The sequence below is a fragment of the Mobula hypostoma genome, chromosome 9 (assembly GCF_963921235.1).
Source record: "Mobula hypostoma chromosome 9, sMobHyp1.1, whole genome shotgun sequence".
Taxonomy (NCBI): domain Eukaryota; kingdom Metazoa; phylum Chordata; class Chondrichthyes; order Myliobatiformes; family Myliobatidae; genus Mobula; species Mobula hypostoma.
The window spans coordinates 133,250,581-133,273,161 of NC_086105.1; the positions used below are offsets into that span (position 1 = coordinate 133,250,581).

The 22,581-nt window shown below is 41.2% G+C and overlaps 1 protein-coding gene across 3 annotated transcripts in view; it reads left to right on the plus strand.

Moving 5' to 3' along the window:
• Positions 1–22,581, plus strand: part of grin2aa (glutamate receptor, ionotropic, N-methyl D-aspartate 2A, a) — a 315,483-nt gene that overhangs the window by 235,485 nt on the left and 57,417 nt on the right. For all 3 annotated transcript variants that reach the window (XM_063059218.1, XM_063059219.1, XM_063059217.1), the window contains exons 9-10: positions 4,724–4,953; positions 10,007–10,167. In XM_063059218.1, the coding sequence (XP_062915288.1) occupies positions 4,724–4,953; positions 10,007–10,167 (391 nt within the window). The remainder of the gene's footprint in view (positions 1–4,723; positions 4,954–10,006; positions 10,168–22,581) is intronic.

The window sequence follows — 22,581 nt, forward strand, 5'->3', positions numbered from 1 at the left end:
CAAGATCAATTAAAGATCAACCAGATTGCAGAAGCCAACAAACTGTGCAAATGCAAATATAAATAAATAGCAATAAATAACAGGAACACTAGATAGAGTCCTTGAGGTGAGATCATTGGTTGTGGGAACATGTCAATAGATGGGCAAGTGAGTGTAGTTACCCCTTTTGTTCAAGAGCCTGATGGTTGTTCTTGAACCTGGTGGTGTGAGTCCTGAGGCTGCTGTACCTTCTACCTGATGTCAGCAAGAAAAGAGCACGGCCTGGGTGGTGGGGATTTCTGAGGACAGGTGCTGCTTTCCTTCGACGGTGTTTCATGTGTGCTATGCTGTTTATGAGAATTTGTGAATAGCTGCTGTCTCTCTAACAATGTGGTAGTAATTACCCTTCAAGCATATGTGATTAACTGTAAGGTACTTCGCAATATTTCTGAGGTGTAAATAGACCAAACCTTTTTCCTGACGAAAGTGAAGAAAAACCTTTGAGTGAGGTGATGGGACCCAGAAGCTTATTTATTTATTTAGTCAGTACAGGCAGTCCCTGGGTTATGAACGAGATTCGTTCCTAAGTCTGCCTTTAAATCGAATTTGAAAGTAAGTCAGAACAGGTACTTACAGTTCTTATTTAGCATCAGTTAGTCAAATGTTTGTCTTAGTATATAGTATATATTTTACCTTTCTATGCATGTGAAACACTTAAGAAACACTTAAGTACTTGGTCTGGCAAATAACCTCCCTCCTCAATAATTTTTTTTCAACATTTCAAGAAAATCACTTGCAGCACTTATATTGGCACTCGTTGCTTCACCTTGCACTTTAATATTATTTAAATTTGCCCTCACTTTGAAACGATTGAACTTGCTGCACGTGCAGCTTTTAAATCATTGAAAAAGCTTCGAGCCTTTTCTTGCACTAAAGTAAGGCTAATAGGCATATTACGCTGATTTTAATCGTCTAACCAAATTATCAATAGCCTTTCCATTTCAATAATTAAACCACTTCGTTGCTGAGTAATAATTGTAGCTTTCATTGGGTCAGGGCCTTTCACATGCTCCATTATTCTCACTTTATCCTTTAAAATTGTTCCAATCTTTTGACCGACTGTAGCCTAATGCTTTTCCAATGACCGATGGCGTTTCACCTCTTTCCGATCGCTTTATGATTTCCACTCTATTTTCAATCGTGATCGTTTTCCTTTTCTTTGCATCACCAGCACTTGCATTGGATTTACGCTTATAACCATAAGGTTATAGTTATAAGGGTAAATAAGAGAAAAATTTAAGCCAAATACAAAGTTAGGCACTCAACACAGTGTTAACAGCAACATGATCCGACTTAAAATGGTAGACTGTGTTCTCCTTCCTCGAGCCAACGAACCGCTGAAGTCGTGCATTGTTTTCAAATTTTTAATATAATAGGCTTTATGGCAGTCTGTGCGTAAGTACGAGTTGTCCGTAAGTTGGACGTTCTTAACCTGGGGACTTACTGTACTGCTGAAAATTTTATTTTTTTTAGAACAGGCTGTGACTTCCAAATCTCAAACGATGTGTCTTTTTTCAGGGCTGTCAAGCATTACTCTGACTCATTTGTTACAATATACCAAAGTCATATTGGCCCCATGTTGCCTCATACCTCAAGCTGCCATCTGGCTTCATTATAAAATGTGTATACTTCAGCAAAAGACTTTTTGTTAAGACACTAGCTGTGCTCCGGAAAGACACACCCTATAAGGCTTTACAGATACTGAAATAGAAAAGATACATTTCTTTAAAGAGGTGGAATGACACATCATCCAAACTATTAATCATCTTACTGAAAATCTGGATATAAAGAAAACCTTTTATTGTTTATAGATTGCATTTTCCTTGTGAGTTATTGGGATTCTTGTCCCTTGCACATAATATCCACATGAATCTTCCTTCCAGCTGAAATTTTTAATTCTTTAATCAGTTCTTTTTATAAAATAGAGACATTATTGCTTCACAAGCTCAAAGCACGTCCTTGATCTTGCGACAGTCGGTTGAACTTAATGTGGTTACCAATTATTAATAGATTTAATTGTCTGTATGTTAGACCAACCATGCCAATGTGCACTTCAGAAAAAGGCAGTCCTACATTCATATGGGGGTGGCGCCGTGGTTAGCACAGCGCTTTACAGCACTAGCTGTAAGGTTAAGGTTCGATTCCCGCCACTGTCTGTAAGGAGTTTGTTCAATCCCCCCATGACTGTGTGGGTTTCCTCTGGGTGTTCCGGTTTCCTCCCACATTCCAAAGACGTACGTTTGGGGTTAGTGGGGTTGCCAACTTTCTCACTCCCAAATAAGGGACAAAAGTAGCAGTCAAATACGGGACACTTGTGTTTACCCCGAGAAAGACTACCATGACCATGAAGCCTTGCACGGGCACCTGTGTGCGTATGCGTGATGTGTGCATGCGTGTACGTACCGCTTTTTTTTTCTACAAATCGGTTTTGGCAATTCTGTTCAGTGAAACTACACTGTACATACATTATTTCTACTTTATATAGGCTGTGTATTTATCATATCATTCCTGCTTTTACTATATGTTAGTGTTATTTTAGGTTTTATGTCTTATTTAGTATGATTTGGTAGGTTATATTTTGGGTCTGGGAACGCTCAAAAAATTTTTCCCAGATAAATTAATGGTAATTGCTTCTTCGCTTTACGACATTTCGGCACAACAGGTTTCATAGGAATGCTCTACCTTCGCGGGGGAAATACGGGACAAGGACGGTCCCGTATGGGACAAACAAATTTAGCCCAATATACGGGATGTCCCGGCTAATACAGGACAGTTGGCAACCCTAGGGGTTAGTGAGATGTGGGAATAATATGCTGGCGTCGTAAGTGTGGGATGCCCAACACGATCCCCGCTATGTTGGTTTATTTGATGCAAAATGCTCATTTCACTGGATGTTTTGATGTACATGTGACAAATAAAGTGAATCTTATCATATCTTATATCACACATTCCACACCATAGAGATTCCCAAAGTGTTTTGAAACTAAAGGACTTTTTGCTTTGCAGTAGTTTTTTTTTTATTGTAGCTTATAGTAATTCTTTATGTCTTGCACTGTACAGCAGCTGCAAACCAACAAATTTCACAACATGTCAGCAATAGTAATAAACCAGACTCAGATTCGATGCTACTTCTATGCTTTTTCTCTCTTTGCGCTACTTTCAAGAGTGGGTAGTAATAAAAGACTGAAGAGAGTTTAAGTCGAAGGAAGGGTGTAGAAATGATACCAGAGACAAGTATGCTGAGAAGTGAGGGAGAATTGATTGTGGAAGCCATTGATGGGTTATTGCCATGACAGTGCATATTTCTTCCAAGAGATAAAAAGCATTTGGAGAAAAAAAAACTTCCTAATCCTTAGTAGAGGTTGGAGTGAAACCAGAGTTCATCTTGCCTGCTGCAGTTACCTACAGAGGTTGCCAAAGCTACATTCTAGTTTAAGGCTTTGTTTGTTATGGTAAAGACTTCTTCATTAATTTCTGCATTTTTTTGTTTAATGCTATTTGCTCCTGAGAAGGAAGTGGTGAATTGCCTCTTTGAATCATCGCAGTTTAGTAAGTGAAGCTGCTCCCGCAATGGATTGAGAATTTAGGCTCCTCTGTGGAAAAGGAAGATAAATAGAGGGATTTAATTTATTTCTTTGGAGATGCAGCCCAGAACAGGCCCTTCTGGCCCAGCGAGCCATGAAATCCAGCAACTCCCCGCCTGTTTAACACTAGCCTATTCACAGGACAATTTACAATGACCAATTCACCTACTGACTTTTGACTCTGGGAGGAAACCAAAGCACCAGGAGGAAATCTATGCTGTCACTGGGAGAATGTACAAACTCCTTACAGATGGTGCCAGAAATGAACTCGGAGCTTTGACACCCCAAACTGTAATAGTGTTACGCTAATCTCTACTACTAGGATTGATCCAATCTTTTCTGCTTTTCTTTTCTGTTATCTTTCTGCTGTTTCCCTCTGTTTTTATAACATTTTACCTTCTGCATTTTACCTTCCATCTCTTCAGTCTGATAAAGTCCCGGACTTAAACCATTAATACTTTCTCTTTCCACAGACGCTGGCTGACCTCCTGAGTGCATTTTCTGCTGTTATTTCCAGCACGGGCATTTGCTTTTATCTTCATTTCCCTGCTGTTTGGCTTTCATTTACATAGCATTTTTGATTAAACTAGATACATTCTCATTTGTTTGGCTCATATCTTTGTTTCTGAGGTAAATGTAGTGCATTGAGGCATTTGGAGATTTATCTAGTTTCACACTGAGGAAAAAAACATGAAATGTTCCAGAGAACAATCACTAACACAAACCAAATAAGGTTGTCTCAAAATTCTGGTTAAGTACATCAAAAAACAATTAAAGATTGCAGTGATATCTTGGTTTGAACATTCTTCAATTCAAAATAATAATAGTTTGAAAGTGAGGATTTACAAAATTAAAATAGTCAGGGAAATGAACTCCCTGTGGAGAATCCAGTATGATATCTCTTAGTGACTGTACATCATTGTTCAGTCATTCCCCTAAAGTTAAGGACATAGGATTCTGGAATACCATCTGAGGAAATGTATTGGGACCAATGTTATTCCCATACACGGCTGAAAGGCTGTTAAAGGTTTGGACATATTAATTTGAAATTTTCTGTTCTTGCTTAGCACATGTTCTTATATGTTATTCTTTATTTGTAGCTCCACATGGCCCCTCCTTTACAATAGGCAAAGCAATATGGCTTCTTTGGGGCCTTGTTTTCAACAACTCTGTGCCGGTCGAGAATCCAAGGGGAACTACGAGTAAAATAATTGTCTCCGTATGGGCCTTCTTTGCTGTAATATTCCTCGCAAGTTACACTGCCAACTTGGCTGCCTTCATGATTCAGGAAGAGTTTGTTGACCAAGTGACTGGGCTTAGTGACAAAAAGGTAATTTCTCTTAAAGTATAATGACAGTGAAATGGTCATTGAGTTGGTTTATAATATTGTTGCATGTACTGAGATGCAGTGAAAAGTGTTTGCATGTCATCCAGACAGATCATTCATACAAAAGTACATTAAACTTGTAGTAGCTGTGTTTCAGAATAATCTAATTGACTGTAAATTGGATTGTAATGTTTCTGAGGTTGTTAAAGGTGCAATTTTTTTCCTTGGAAGCAAAAGAAACTGTAAATACTGGAATCTGGAGCAACTATCAATCTGCTGATGCAACTTAGCAGCCCGAGCACATGTGTGGGTTGCTGATATTGTCGATACTTCGGGTTGAAACCCTGCATCAGGACCAATATTTTTCTCATTTGATTAAGGAGAAAGCAACCTCTTGTCTTAAGGTGTTGGAACACTGAAAGTTGTGTATTTTGCCAGTACTGATGAACTTGCTTACTGCCAATTAGTTCAGCTGGCCTTTAGGGCAGCAGTGAAGGTCCTTTTTCTCTGTCCATCCAGTTGCACACAGATATAGAAGGGTTCTTCAATGCCTTTTTCATAACAGTTTCTTTTTGCCAATCAGAGTTGTTAGCCCTGAGCTGAACCCCCGAACCTGTTGGACCGGTGGACAACTCTTAGTCTGGCCTCTACCCTTTGACCTGTTTGCCATGGGTGACCCTATCAAGAGTCTAAGCACAAAGCCCTGACTCCAGTCAAAGCCTACGACAATGGTGTGGTCCTCTTGGAGGAGTACTGATGAAAGGTTTATCAAATATAGTAAAGCCTCTGATTTCCAAATGCTGTTTCATATCCATTATCCTGAATCACTCTACTAAAGAGAACGTTAAAACCATTGACTGGCAATACATTCTCTCCAATGTATTTGAACAGCTTGTACATCAAACAAAATCTGACAAGCAAAATATAATCTGGACGTTGAAGCAGAAAGTGATAGTATGAAAACTTAAAATTGTGTATTATGTGACTTTGCAAAGGAAACTCATGATGTTGCTTAAAATTTTCAACCAAATAGATCCATTTTCCTGCATAACAATTAGTTGCCTCTAAGGTTATTTACAGTTGCTTGAGGTATAAGACCTTAAGATATAGGAGCAGAATTCTGCCATTCAGTCCACCGATTCTCATTCGCCATTTCATCATAGGTAATCCATTTTCCCTCTCAGCCCCAATCTTCTGCCTTCTCCCGATACCTCTGCATGCCCTGACCAATCAAGAATCTATCAACTTCTGTTTTAAATGTACTCAGTGACTTGGCCTCTACAGATGCCTATGCCAATGAATTCCACAGAATGACCACTCTCTGGCAAAGAAATTCATCCTCATCTCCAATCTGAAAGGACGCCACTCTATTCTGAGGCTGCATCCCCTGTTCTTAGAGTCCCCCACCAGAGGGAACATCCTCTCCACACATTCACTCTAGCAAGACCTTTCAACATTCGATAGGTTTCAATGAGGTCACCCCTCATTCTTCTGAGTTCCAGTGAGTATAGGCCCAGAACCATCAAATGCTCCTCATATGACAAGCCTTTCAATCCTGGAATCATTTTCATGAACCTCCTTTGAAACCTCCCCAATGTCAGTACATCGTTTCTAAGATAAGGGGCCCAAAACTGCTCACAATACTCCAAGTGAGGCCTCACCAGTGCTTCATAAAACTTCAACATTGCTTTTATATTCTAGTCCTCTTGAAATAAATGCTAACATTGTATTTGTCTTCCTCATCGCTGACTTAATCCACAAATTAACCTTTTAGGATTCCTGCATGAGGATTCCCAAGTCCCTTTGCACCTCAGATTTTTGAATTTTCTCTCCATTTATGTTTGGGACCGTTTCAAAGGACTCATATAACTCGCACATACTCTCAACTTGAAAAATTTCCTGGAGCTGCCTGAGGCTTCCCTCAGATTTGAGGCACTGTATTGTAGGGCAGGTTCGATGTTTGCCCTCTCCCTGCCCTCTGACCTCCTTTTCCATTCCCCATCTGTTGTCCCACTCAGTCACTCCTTCAGCTCAAGCAGAATCTCAGGTCCAGGTCGAATTTCAGGAACAGCATCAAGATGCTTCTGAGCAACAGGATACAAGAAGGGCTTCATAAAGAAAAACAATGGCTGTAAATAGTCAGAGGAAGGTGCTGCGTATGCAAAATCATTTTTGGTGCTACACACATCAAAATAACACACAACAAATGCTGGAGGATCTCAGCAGGTCAGGCAGCATCTGTGGAAAGGAATAAACAGTTGACGTTTTGGGGGGAGAATAATCTTCAGGATCTGATCAGAATCAGAGTCAGGTCTAATATCACCAGCATAGGTCGTAAAATTTGTTAACTTTATGGCAGCAGTTCAATGAAATACATGATAGATAAATAAATAAATAAAGAGTTACATGAAGTTTATATATGCCTCTTAAATAGTTACATTCAAATAAGTAATGTAAAAGAAACAGAAATAAAAAAGTAGTGAGGTAGTGTTGATGGGTTCAATGTCCATTTAGAAATTGGATGGCAGAGGGGAAGAAGCTGTTCCTGAATCACTGATAGAGTGAGTGTGTGTGTGTGTGTGTGTGTGTGTGTGTCTGTCTGTCTGTCTGTCTGTCTGTCTGTCTTTCAGGCTTCTGTACCTCCTTCCTGATGGTGACAGTGTCAAGAGGGCGTGTCTTGGGTGGTGGGGATCCTTAATGATGGGCTTAACTCAGCTAGAAATGTTGACTGTTTCTTCCTTTCCACAGATACTGCCGAACTTGCTGAAATCTTCCAGCACTCTGTGTATGTTACTCTGGATTTCCAGCATTTACAGAATCTTTTGTGTTTATGATTATCAAAAACATGTCCATTGAAAGTCCACAATCCCAAATGAAAATATTTTGCCAAAGTGAAAACATTGGAAATAAAATATGGAGGTGATAAAGGAATTTGGGACAGGCTATTGATTTTAGTGTGGAATAAATGGTCAAAACTCCTTTCTGCTAAAAAAACTCTTGCCTGTTATCAGTGTTGAAACTATGCTGAAGTTCTCTCCTCCTTTATCCTTTATGTACTTACCTAATGAGGACAAAATACCTGCTGCCCCACTTTAAGGTTCAGTCATGGGCTATATATAAAAAAGCACATGGAAATCCTTCTTAGTCCAGTCCTTGAAGAATACTTGCACCGGTCCGTCAGACAACAGCACTTCCTTTTGCCGTCTTTGTAAATGAATCGGCAGCACAATTTTGACTGAGCTTGACCCACTTTAAGTGCTGGTATAAACAGACTGAGTTTATCTATTGCACTGCACAGAATGGAGACCCTGATGCTGCAAAGCCCATAATTTCCTGTATAGTACTGACAGTGATGAATAGCTGTGGTCAGGCCAGCAGTGTTTCTCAGCTGCAACACTTCTATTAAAAAAATGCTTCAGCCACTAGAAGGCTTTCCACTGGTTTTTCTTAAGAAAGCAACAACAGGTTCCTGAAAATTGGAATGTTTAAAATATTAAATGCTGCCTACCTGTGTGTTGCAAATTACTATATAATCTGACTCAGATCATAAATGTTTGTTGTCATGAATGCTGCACTATTGAGTGTCAGTGTTAAATAAACTGGCAGGATTTTATCCAACAGGGAAGGGGAGAGACCGCCCTTCATTCTGGTTTATCTTCTCGTAGTACCTCAAATGTACACGTATGAGGGGGAGTGGGGTGACAGGTGTCAGGCTTTTGCACCGTTGATTCATGCAGTAAGATAGTTCTCTGACGGACAGAGTTGCGACAGCAACAGCATTCATTTGCATAGCACCTTCGATGTAACAATCCATCCTGAGTCACTTTTCGGGGGCGTCATCAAACAGAAAACTAACAGAGCCACCAAAGGTTTCAGATTAGGTGGGTGGAAGGCTTGGTCAAAAATGGTTTTAGTGAGCATCCTAATGGAGAAGAAAGAAACAGAAGAATGGGCCATGGAGCTTAGGGAAATAATTGCAGATATCATAGTAGATTGGAGGACAGAAGGAAGTTATAGAGACAGAATGGGGCAAGTTAAAAGGTGGATGGAAAATATTCCCTGATATCTAAATCTCTGCTGGCTGGAATAAAATGTTTTGTCAAAGCACAATGGTAGAAAATAGCCAATTGTGATAACGAAAGAGCCAAAGAATATACCATTGAATGCCTTTGCCACATCTCTAATACAAAACGTGTTACTTTGAATGGATTTAGTGTTACAGATAATTTGATTAATGACCAGTGGCGCTATTTCTTGACTGAACTGAGACACGAGGCAACAACTATTCAACCAGTCGTGATGGAATGGCTGAGCCGACTCAATGGACCGAAAGGCTTAGTTCTGCCCCTATGTATTATGGTTTTAAGTCCACAGTGATGATGCCAATGCTTTATAATGCAGTGATAACCAGTCACAGCGTGATTAAGTATCACTGTATGATGATGCACATTCGTCATCAAACATTGATGTACCCCGAAGACAAGAAGAGCAGGCAGACACCAAATGGAGTATTTAATTGAAGAACATTATTTAATGGACTGAATTGATGAAGAGTGTGCACTCTGTTGCTTTCCTCCTTTGATTCCAGCAGCAATTTTCTTGAAGCCAGCCTGTGCCATATGAATGTGGTCTAATGATAAGTGACAACAGATCAAATTTTACTCCATAACCCCAGCTGGAACAACCTTGTAAAAGGAAGCAACTTCTAATTCATAGATTAAATTTTCTCAGAGCACATTGCTGGCAGGAAGACACTTGTGTCTTTTGAGATATTATGCCCGGCATCATCTAGTTACTTTCCTCAATTAAATTAGACAACTCTTGGGCCTTTTGGCACACCTAACATGACAAGGCCAATTCTTAAGAGCTAAGCCAGTGGGATATGAGAAGATTTTAATGCTTCACATGTAAGTACTTAACCTTCAACAGAAGCACTTTAATTTCTGGGTCTCTTTGTTTTTAATACTGGAAACTGTTCAGAATGTGGAAGGCTGTTCACTTCAGCTTTTGCACAGTGATATAAAGCCATTTACCATGAATTTTCTTTTTCTTATAGTTTCAGCGGCCTTATGACCATTCACCACCATTTCGATTTGGGACCGTTCCGAACGGAAGCACGGAGAGAAACATAAGAAATAATTATCCAGATATGCATGCTTACATGTCCAAGTACAACCAAAAAGGAGTGCAGGATGCCCTGGTTAGCCTGAAGAGTGGGTAAGTATTTGATGATGTTTATTGATTTATCACACTGCAGTTTAAAGCTTTTTCTTGAAAGGGGCAATCACTTTTCAGGTTTGGTTCATAGATTTCATCTCTCCAGGAAGTTATGTAAAACCTTTATAATTCAATAGCATGGTTTCAGGTGGAAAAACTTTGAGCTTCTTGCTTTGGGAAGAATGTCTGGGCCTTGGAGACAGCACAGTGCAGATCTTCAAGAGTGATACCAGAAGTATTGAAAGGAATAGGTGTATATTTGCATAAAATCTTCAAGGCTATACCACAGATCATGATAGCTAATGAAGTACTTTCTGAAGTTTGAGATAGGTTGCATATATACCAATTTGCACACAGTAAGTTCCCAGACAGCAATATTACCATCATTCTCACTTTTACTATCAGGTAGGAGGTACAGAAGCCCAGGCACACACTCAGCGATTCAGGAACAGCTCCTTCCCCTCTATCAACTGATTCCTAAATGGACATGGAACCCATGAATGCTATCTCCCTTTTAAAATATATATTATTTCTGTTTTTGCATTATTCTTAATCTAATCAATATACATAAGCTGTAACTTAGTTATTTTTCTTCTATATTATGTATTGCATTGAACTGCTGCTGCTAAGTTAACAAATTTCATGACACATTCTGGTGATAATAAACCTGATTCTGATGATCAGTTAAGAGATAAGACAAGTTTAGCTTTATTTGTCACATGTAGTGAAATGAGTCATTTGTGTAAACAACCAACACACTCACGGATGTGGCAGCAGTAGCATGCAAGTGACCCCACACTTCCAGTACCAACAGATCATGCCCACAATCATTGACTCTTACAGTATAAAAGGGAGTCATTTTGCACATTGGCCCACCCTGCCCAAAAACAGACCTTGATTAATCCCACTTCTCAGCTCTTGGTTCTTAGTTTTGCAGATGTTATGGCCCTTTAAAGAACCATCCATATTAACCAGGTCATCATATACAAAATATTAAGGGATTTGTGAATAAACAGTCATCATTTATTCCCCTCCATAGATGATGCCTGACCTGCTGAGTTCCTGCAGTAATTTGTGTGCTTTGCTCCGGATTTTCAGCATTTGCAGAATCTCTTGAGTTTAAGACCATAAGACATAGGAACAGAATTAGGCTATTCAGCCCATTGTCTTATCTGCCATTCCACCATGGCTGATTTATTATCCCTCTCAACTACCATCTTCTGCCTTCTCCCTGTAACTTTTGGTGACTTGAATGGATGGTTCTATAAACCTCTGCTTTAAATATTCTTAATGACTTGGTAATGGATTGCACAGATTCACCACCCTTTGGTTAAAGAAATTCCTCTTCATCTCTGTTCTAAATCTACGTCCCTCTAGTTTGGGGCTCACCCACTATAAGAAACATCCTCCTCACATCCACTCTGTCTAAGTCTTCCAATATTCGACAGATTTCAATGAGATCTCCCCTCATTCTTCTAAACTCCAGCAATCATAGGCCATCTTCCCATTCTGTGTAGGTCCTTGTGCAGACTCCCTACTTCCTCAAAGCTATCTGCTCCTCCTAATATTGTATCATCCACAAGCTTGGCCATAAATCCACCAATTCTGTCACCCAGATCATTGACATATATTATGAAACAGATCATCTGTTTTTAGTGATATCAATTGAGGAAGAAACACTGATTGGGACACTAGTTTGAACTTCCCCCATCCTCCTTCATACTGATGTAGTTGAATGTGGTAGCTCTATCTGAGGGCTTGGTTGAACAGCTCATCCAAAAGACAACTCTTCTAACAACCTGTCAGTGTCTCTGGAATAGGGTTTGAAACCATAACCCTTAGAGACATGGTGAATGCTTGGTAGTGTGGTGAGGATTTAATTGCAAGAAAAGACAACAGAATCGATCGCCTTGAAAAGAGATGGTTAAGGCTGTAGTGCTTAACAAAAGTCTTCAGAATGATGGAGAAGGGGAGTGATCATGAAATAAAAGTGAAATGCTTTCATATGTATAGAGATCAGTAACCAGGGTATATATTTATGATAATTAGCAAAGAAAAAATGAGATGAGAAGAAAGTTTTCAGATGAAAGTTATTATGATTCATAATGCAATGCTGATATGATAGCTTAACCAGATTACGTACTATGTTCCAAGAGAGATCTTCTTGGAAAGCAAAAATTTATAGTGTTGTGGGGAAAAGTCAGGGAAGTGTGGTTAAAAAGTTATCCCTTCAAAAGTAGCCAGGGCATGAACAAGAGCACAAATTCTTCCTCCGTGCTGTGTCATTCTACGTTGATTATTCAATATCAGTTTGGGCAAGGTATGACACTTGCACCCTGTGCTGGGACTCATTATGTGAGTTATTGCAGTCTTTATGCATTCCCACAGGATGCAAGCCACATTGATCGGACTAGGAATTGCTCATCTGAGATTGGGGCTTAATCTCATCCCTCAAATGTAGGTGATCTCTCACTGATGATCTATTGTCTGTAATGTGGCAGCTAATGACATCGCTGTTCACAAAAACAGACGGATGACAAAGAAAAATGCATATCGCTTAAAAAGATGCTGATTACATGAAATTTCCGAGGAAGATCTGAATTGTGTATATTTCTTGTCAGAGAGCACACCATATTTTATAAATGCTGACAATGGAATTACTGACGTATGAAAGGCAGGAAGAGGCACTTATTCATAAAATAAACTCAATCCAAAGGCAGGTCCCATACCTCGGACCTTTATTGCCTGTAGCTTGGGAGATTGCCTGTGACTTGTACTTTCTGTAAAATCTGTTGTAAAATAAGATGGAAACAAACTTGAATCTCTTGCTAATACTGGACATCACTGAAATATTGAGAGGATTAATTTAGAGGTGGAATCCCTACCAAATACCAGTGAGTGGTGAAAGAAGCAGAGCTTTAGATCAGTGACCTTTTATTAGAACCTCTATGACTTGCTAAATATTACCAGCATATTCAGTTTTCAGCTCCAGTCTTTGGTGCTTTTGGGTTTTGAACCACTTCTCAACAGGAGGTAAATTAGGTCTTAGAATCGTCAGAGCAACAGAGGCAAGAAAATCTGCAGATGCTGGAAGTCCAAACCAACACACACAAGACGCTGGAGGAACTCTGCAGGTCAGGCAGCCTTTATGGAAATAAGTAAGCTGTTGATATTTCGGGCTGAGGTCCTTCTTCAGGAGGTAATATTTAACTTGCAAGATTCTTTATGTCCACCCAGAATTTCCTGGGAGCTGGCAGACAAATATGTTTGCCACTTTCTTACCTGTTGGTCTGTACTTACCTAGAGTGGGTTCAGTAGTCCCTGCAGTCAGTTTCATCCCAAATGGCAAGGCTGTATGGTACACGGACACCTTGGCTCATAAATAGCGAGCCCCACCCACATAAATGCCCCAAGATGAATTAACTATCAACACTGTCAAAAGTTTGAATATTTTTAAATGTCTTGGTTATATTCTAAAAGAAAACATACTTAAAGATAATTGATTAAATTGAGCTGCATTGCTTACCTCTCTCTTTCTTAGCTGCACTTGCACGCGGCCTGAACAGATTAGATATGGCAAAGTTATTTCCCATGGTAGGGGAGTCTAGGACAAGAAGGCACAACTTCAGGATTGAAGGACGTCCATTTAGAACAGAGATGCGGAGAAATTACTTTAGTCAGAGTGTGGTAAATCTGTGGATTTTGTTGCCATGAGTGGATGTGGAGGCCAAGTCTTTGGGTGTATATAGATAGGTTCTTGATTAGCCAGGGCATCAAAGGGTATGGGGAGAAGGCAGGGGAGTGGGGATGACTGGAAGAATTGGATCAGCCCGTGATTGAATGGCAGAGCAGACTCGATGGGCTGAATGGCCTACTTCTGCTCCTATATCTTATGGTCATATGGTCTCTCTTGGCTGAGGTTTATGAGGGAAGTATAGGGGGATTTCAGAGGTATTTGTTTTTTCCACAGAGAGTGGTGGGTATAGAAACATAGAAACATAGAAAATAGGTGCAGGAGTAGGCCATTCGGCCCTTCGAGCCTGCACCGCCATTTATTATGATCATGGCTGATCATCCAACTCAGAACCCAGCCTTCCCTCCATACCCCCTGACCCCTGTAGCCACAAGGGCCATATCTAACTTCCTTTTAAACATAGCTAATGAACTGGCCTCAACAGTTTGCTGTGGCAGAGAATTCCACAGATTCACCACTCTCTGTGTGAAGAAGTTTTTCCTAACCTCGGTCCTAAAAGGCTTCCCCTCTATCCTCAAACTGTGACCCCTCGTTCTAGACCTCCCCAACATCGGGAACAATCTTCCCGCATCTAGCCTGTCCAATCCCTTTAGGATCTTATACGTTTCAATCAGATCCCCCCTCAATCTTCTAAATTCCAACGAGTACAAGCCCAGTTCATCCAGTCTTTCTTCATATGAAAGACCTGCCATCCCAGGAATCAATCTGGTGAACCTTCTTTGTACTCCCTCTATGGCAAAGATGTCTTTCCTCAGATTAGGGGACCAAAACTGCACACAATACTCCAGGTGTGGTCTCACCAAGGCCTTGTACAACTGCAGTAGTACCTCCCTGCTCCTGTACTCGAATCCTCTCGCTATAAATGCCAGCATACCGTTCGCCTTTTTCACCGCCTGCTGTACCTGCATGCCCACTTTCAATGACTGGTGTATATGGGACATGCTGTCAGAGGATGGTAGAGGCAGATATATTCGGGACATTTAATAGATGCTTCAATAGGCAATGAATGAAGGAAAATGAAGGGCTCTGTTTCAGGGAAAGGTTGGATTGATCTTGGAGTAGATCAGAAGGTTGACACAACATTGCGAGCCAAATGGCCTGTATTGCACTGTAATGTTCTATGTTCCATACTCCATGAGAAAATTTGGGATTTATGTATTTATTTTCACTTATGCAGAAATGCAGTACACCCTGACAGTTACATCAGTAAGTGCTGGCATTTCACTGGAAAATCCCAGCCATTATTCCCAATTAATTGGTACTTGATTTTGGGCTTGTGTGTGAGAACAGTCAAGCTGTGATGCTGGTTGAAGTGTGGAACTTCATAGTTGACTGAGCCCCTGCAAAGCCTGGCAGGTGGTTGCATAAACTATGAGGCTCTGAATCACACACAAAATCTGCTTTCTTATCCTTTCCCAGGAGCAGAAGCCATATATTTTACAGAGCCAATGACTATCTGGCAACCAAGCACCATTATCTAATACTAGGGACAGCAGAACTCTGATTTTATTCCTTGACCCCTTCCATCAGTTGTTTGACTACTGGAGCCAGTTAACAGCTGGCAACCACAGACCTCCTTAGCCAGATTGTTTCTATAACAAGGTGATATAGCATTTGTGGTGATCAAGAATCCTTGCAGGCATCTACCATCCGCTTTTGATGCAGAAAATTATATTCCAGCCTTGTCCTTAAACGCAGCCTTTGTGACAACGATATATTCTTTGAATATGGTGTGCAGCACGTGGCTTAAAGGTTGTCATGAGTTTTGCTGTTGTTTTTGGTTACTTGTTGTGTTCTGTGTTGTTCTGCCAAACAGCATGGGCATGCTGTACTGGCTTCGGAACGTGTGGTGACACTTGTGGGCTGCCCCCAGCACGTTCCTCGGCTGTGCTGGTTGTTAATGCAAACATTTCACTGTACGTTTTGATGTACTTAAGATATAGGAGCAGAAGTAGGCCATTCAGCCCATCGAGTCTGCTCTGCCATTCAATACATGTGATAAATGGATCTCTCTAAAACTATAGGAAATAGGGTTCAGCCTTTTGTGCCTGCTCCACCATTCGAAAAGATTATTTACCTTGGAGCCACTTTCCTGAAGTAACCCCTTTTCACTTTATTTGCTGATGTGTAAAATAGTAAAATGGTTTATTTGGATTGTCTCATAGAATATTTTAAATGTCCTGATTACCAAATGTCACTGTTGACATTGCTTGCCGGTTGTGCTGTGTAAGTATTTAGACCCGTGTCTGCAGTGTGCTTGATGCACTCGTGCATGGAGGATGCAAGACATGCAGAGTGGCATCAAACACTGCACGTCACTCGTTTGACAGCCACTCACACAAAACTCTGCTGCACAGTCATGGCCCATGAACAATGCAGCTCTCGAAGGGTGAAGCAGGATCTCTTGTCATTAGGTGGAGGACTGTCCTTAAGTACACAGTGCGAGAGCTTTGTACTTGATAGAATTTCATTCTGGCACTTCATACAGGGCTGGCATGTGCATCACTGATTCATTTTGCATTTTCTAGGTTCCTTATATTTTTCATATATTTTCTTAGTATATAGAAGAAAGCTGTTCACCCACCAAGTCTATGCAAATACTCAGCTCATTCTCACCAGTTCCATTCTCCCACTTACTTTTCTGGAACTTATAATTTAGCACATGTCCTACCTGCCGTCTCCTGTCTCTACTGCCTTGGGGGCTATTCACATGAACTACTTAAGCTACAGCATATCTTTGGGACATGGCAAGAATCCCATGCAGTCACAGGGAGAACATGCAGGCTCCATATAGGCAACACCAGTGGTTAAAGCTAAGCTCAAGTCACTGAAGTTGCATTCCTCAATTATCTCTCGATAGGGTTCATGAAAATTTTCATCCTCCATACATTTCAATCCCCCCCTCCACCAACAAAAAAGATGATGATTAAAATAAACTCGATCTCAGTGCTGTGATGTTCTTCATCCCTTCCTTATGCTCTGGATAAAAGGAACTGGTGGATGTATCATACTTAAATTTCCAGAAGGCAATTGAGAAGATTCTTCAGCAAAGGTTATTGTAGAAAATAACAGCTTACAGTGTAGGAGGTAACATTTTGGTGTGGAGAGAAGATTGGCTGGCTAACAGAACACAGAAAGTAGGCTTAAATATGTCTTTCTCTGGTTGGCAAGACTTAATGAGTGACATGCTCCAGGGATCAGGGATGGGAGCTTAACATCTTACAATTTATATACTGTAGGTGACTTGGATCAAGGTACCAAAGATAAGGTTTCTAAATCTGCTGTTGGCACACAGGATAAATAAAAGTTATGAATGAGGCATACAGAGAGATATAGATTGCTGAGCAGGATAAAAATCTGACAAATGGAGTTTCATTAAAATTCAAAGTGAATTTTATTATCAAAGTACATGTATGTCACCACGTATAACCCTGAGATTAATTTTCCTGTGGGCACACTCAGCAATGACTATAATAGGATCAATGAAAGATTAACCTGAGTGCAGAAGACGACAAGCTATGCAAATGCAGATATAAATAAATAGCAATAAATAACAAGAACATGAGATAAAGAGTCCTTAAAGTGAGATCATTGGTTGAGGGAAACATCTCAATGATGGGGTAAGTGAGGGTAGTTATCCCCTTTTATTCAAGAGCCTGATAGTTGTTGGGTAGTAACTTCTTGAACATGGTGGTGTGAGTCCTGAGGCTCTTGTACCTTCTACCTGATGGCAGCAGAGAGAACAGAGCATGGCCTGGGTGGGGGAGATCTATGATAAATGCTTCTTTCCTACAACAGCATTTCATGTAGATGTGCTCAACAGTTGGGAGGGCTTTGCCTGTGATGTGCTGGGCTGAATCCACTAGGACTTTCCATAAAAAGGCATTTGTGCTTCCATACCAGGCTGTGATGCAGCCAGTCAATATACTCTCCACTTCTCATCTATAGAAGTTTGTCAAAGGAAAATTGGAATTAGGAAAATTGACAAGCGACAGGCAGGAATAAATTCACTGGTTATCAAATCTGTACTGCAGTATAACTGTCAGAATACTGTGTCTAACCACTTCCTCCTTTTACATTAGATTATGAGGACACTCAGTCCTGGTTTATTGTCATTGAGAAATGCATGCATTAAAAAATGATACAGTGTTCCTCCAGAATCACAAGAAAGACAGGACAAACCAAGACTAAAATTGACAAAACCACATAATTATAACATATAATTACAACAGTGCAAAGCAATACTGTAATTTGATAAAGAGCAGACCATGGGCATGGTAAAACAAAAAGTCTCAAAGTCCCGATAGCCCCATCATCTCATGCAGACTGTAGAAGGGGGAAACTCTCCCTGTCATGAACCTCCAAGCGCCACCAACTTGCCGATGCAGCACCATTGGAAGCACCCGACCGCAGCGGACTCTGAGTCCGTCCGAAAACTTCGAGCCTCCGACCAGCCCTTCGACACCGAGCACTGAGCACCATCCTCTGCCGAGCGCTTCGACCCCGCCCCGGCTGCCGAGCAACAAGCAAAGCCGAGGACTCGGGGCCTTCCCCTCCGGAGATTCTGAATCACACAGTAGCAGCAGCAGCGAAGCAGGCATTTCAGAAGTTTCACCAGATGTTCCTCCGTGCTCTCACGTCCGTCTCCATCAAATCAGGATTGCGCACGGCACCCTACTTGACAAATAACAGACATCACCACCGGGGTGGCCGCTGCGAGCTGCGTCGCACCGCCATCTTCTTCTTTTCACTTTCCCATCTCACAATCCACACAACCCACTTCACCGGTCACAGTCATGAATTCCTGAGATAAGAAACTGGAATGTACTGCAGTAAATTCTGCCTCATCATAGACTAATACGGCACAGACACAGGCCATTCAGCCCAACACGTCCAGGCCGACTCAGACATCAATCCAGCCTCGTCCCATTTGCCAGCTTTGAGCCTATATCCCTCTAAACTTTTCCGATGATGCACCAGTCCACTGTCATTTAAAAGCTGTAATTGGACCCATTCCAATGGCAGCTCATTCCACATGCTCACTACGCTTTGAAGAAGTTGCCCCTCAGATATCCTATTCAATCTTTCTCGCTCACTCCAAACCTATACCTTCCAGTCTTTGATTCACTTTCTCTAGAAAAAAAGTCTGTGCAGAGGAGTGAGGTAGAACACCTAGCAGAGGTGTGCCGCAATACTAGCCTTTCACTCACCATCAACAAAACCAATCATTGACTTCAGGAAAGAGAAGTCAGGAGACCTCGTGCCATTCCTCATTGGCGGAAAATGTTCACTAACTTCCTGTATGACCTGTCCTAAACATGACAGTTCTAGCCTTCGACAAATTACAAATCTCCTGGTTCATCCTCGGGCAGACTCACTGTTGTAGAAGCCTCAATGTCAGGGGTTCCCAACTTTTGTTCTGCCATGGACCCCTACCATTAACCGAGGAGTCTGTGGACCCCAGGTTGGGAATTCCTGCTCAAAGTGAAAATGGTGAATGCATTCGTAAATACTGTCATGTTTGCACCTGCCCTTTGATACTTTTTTCTGCTTAACCCCCCCCCCCACCACAAGGAAAAGGTTATCATTTCCCAGGCCTTGTGGGATGAACTTATCCTGGAAACTTAGAGCAGAGGTACAGGGAAACGATATAGGCCATTGTCCACAATATATTATCACATCTTAAACCCATTCCATTTAAATCTCCCATATCACAAAAAAATTATGTTTAGATTTATTCTGCACCACATAATGGTGGCCTTGCACGTGGAAAAGCAAGGGAGGACTAGCTAATGTGGCATTTTACAATGAGCAAGCATGGACTGGTAGCAGCTGCTGTTATTCGTGAGATAGCCTGCAGTGCTGTTCCATGCTGTGGGCTGCAATTTGGCCCCAGAGTGCAGCGAAATGTTGCAGCACATAAATCACAATGGTCACTTGAGTCATCTATCAGGATGTAGTATTGTCCAGCTGATCAACCGCAGCACCCACAGTTATATACATTTTTTTTCCTCTGTTAGACGCATTTTTAATACTTTGGAGTTGTTAAATCTTCACTATGAATTCCAATGTAAAGGGCAAAGAGGAATATCCTTCATTTTGTGTATTTGCTCCTTACAGAACAAAACTGTGGTTTCATCTTCCTGGCCAGTATTCAAGTGCACTACATCATAGATTATTGATTAAGTGGCAAGGACTGATATCTTTAATAACTTTAAGTACTTGCACTGTTCATGGGGACCTGCAGAGTGCTGTGGAGAAAGATCATCCCATCTCGTTCTTTGGAGAACAGTTGGGCCCTAAAATTATTGTGTGGTATTAGTCCAGCTGGATATCTACTTGATGTATTGGCCTGAGTAAAGAACTTAAACTGACCGTAGAGTATATTCTGTCTCTCTAATTAACATTAAATTAAAATGGAATATCTGAAAATCCATTTGTAAAATAGGGTTATGAAAATTAATATTACCAGCTAACTTATAAACAGGGTGTTCATTTTCACCCTAACAAAGACAGTTATCAGTCAGTAGGCTCATTCCACTAAGTTTGGAAAGATCGCCATTTTTTTGTTCATTCAGCTACTGTTCAGGATCAGAATGAAAATCAGGTTTATTGTCACTGACAGAAGTCGTGAAATTTGATGCTTTGCAGCAACACTGCAATGGAGGCATAACAAATTGCTATAATTTATAATAAAATAAATAATTTAGTAGTGCAAAAGGGAAATAGCCAGGTTGTGCTTATGGGTTTGTGGACCATTCAGAAAACTATTGGCAGAGGGGAATAAGCTGAGCCTAAAACCCTGAGTGTGTATCTTCAGCTGCTTGTAGTAGTGTTCCAGATAATGGAAGCTGCCTGCTTCAGGCATGGCCTTGGACGATGTCCTTCATGGTGGAGAGGGTTGTGCTTGTGTTGGAGCTGGTTGAGTCTACAATCCTTTGATTAAGAATGTCATGAGCCTCGTGGCCCATTGCCAGTACCCATTCTCAGCTGGGTAGACTGGAGCATTGTGTGGTTAAGTGCCTTGCTCAAGGACACACACGCTGCCCCAGCCAAGGCTTGAACCCATGACCTTCAGATCACTAGTCCAACGCCCTAACCACTTGGCCATGCGCCACACACAATCCTTTGAAGCCTCTTACAATCCTGTGCATTGGTACCTCCGTACCAGATGGTGATGCAACCAATTCAAATGACCTCCAAGAGACTTCGGTGACAGACCAAATCCCAACAATTTCCTAAAGAAATACAGTACTGTGCAAAAGTTTTGAACTTGAGCACATCTATATAGCTAGGGTGCCGAAGACTTTTGCATAGTTCTGTATTTGTCAATGTGGAGCGAAGACTGAGTTCGTAAATCTGGCAGGAGCAGAGGATGTTGGGAATGTTGAGGGTGGAGGGGTGTGGGACAGATGTCACAGAAGGAATGCCAAGGGCACGTGGTGATGCGGGTGCAGGCACACCCAGTCCTGAGACACCAGGCAAGGCTGTTTGATTCCAAAAAAAAATGGGTAAAGTGATCATTACAGAATGTTTCTCTGGTGCTTCCCACTCCCTCCCCTCACCCTTCCCCTTTTCCCACCCATGATTCCCCTCTCCCTGCCCCCTTCCCACTCTCAGTCCACAATAGAGACCCAAATCAGAACCAGGTTTATCATCACTCACATTCGGCATGAAATTTGTTTTTTTTTGCAGCAACAATACAGTGCAATACTAGACATATTAGCTGGTATATATACTCCAGCTAGGATGTCTAAGACTTTTGCACAGTACTGTATAGCTTCTGCTATGGTTGCATCAATATGCTGGGCCCAGGACATACTAACACTCAGGAACTTGAAACTGTTCACCCCTTCCACTCTTGATTCCTCTATGTAGATTTGTGTGTGCTCTCCTGGCCCTGTTATTGCTTGTCGTAGACTGAAGTGTGGATGTGAGCTAGGATTGGTCTTGGTTGTAACATCCTCTCAAGGACCAAAAATTCTGTGGTTCATGGTTACTTAAATCAGATTAAGCCATTAAGTAAATCAGATTGGGAAAATCAGGTTGGTAATAGATTTCAAGAGAGGGAGTTTGTTGAATGTCTAAGAGATAGCTTTTTAGAGCAGTGTTTGTTGTTGAGCCTATTAGGGGATCAGCCATACTGGATTGAGTGTTATGCAATGAACTAGAGGTGATTAGGGAGCCTAAGGTAGAAGAACCCTTGGGAGTCAGTGATCACAATATGATTGTGTTCAACTTGATAAGGAGAAAGTAAAGTCTGATGTAGCAGTATTTCAGTGGAATAAGGGAAAATGGTACTCCACTCATTAAGAAAGGAGGAAGTCAGCATTAAGGAAATTATAGACCAGTTAGCCTGACTTCAGTGGTTGGGAAGATATTAGAGCCAATTGTTAAGGAGGTGATGGAGTACTTGGTGACCCAGGACAAGATAATACAAAGTCAGCATGGTTTCCTTCAGGGAAAATCCTGCCTGAGGAACCTGTTGGAATTCTTTGAGGAGATTACAAGTAAGATAGATAAAGGGGATGCAGTGGATGTTGTATATTTGGACTTTCAGAAGGCCTTTAACAAGGTGCCACACATGAAGCTGCAGAGAAATTTCTTTAGCCAAAGGGTGGTGAACTTGTGGAATTTGTTGCCACATGCAGCTGTGGAAG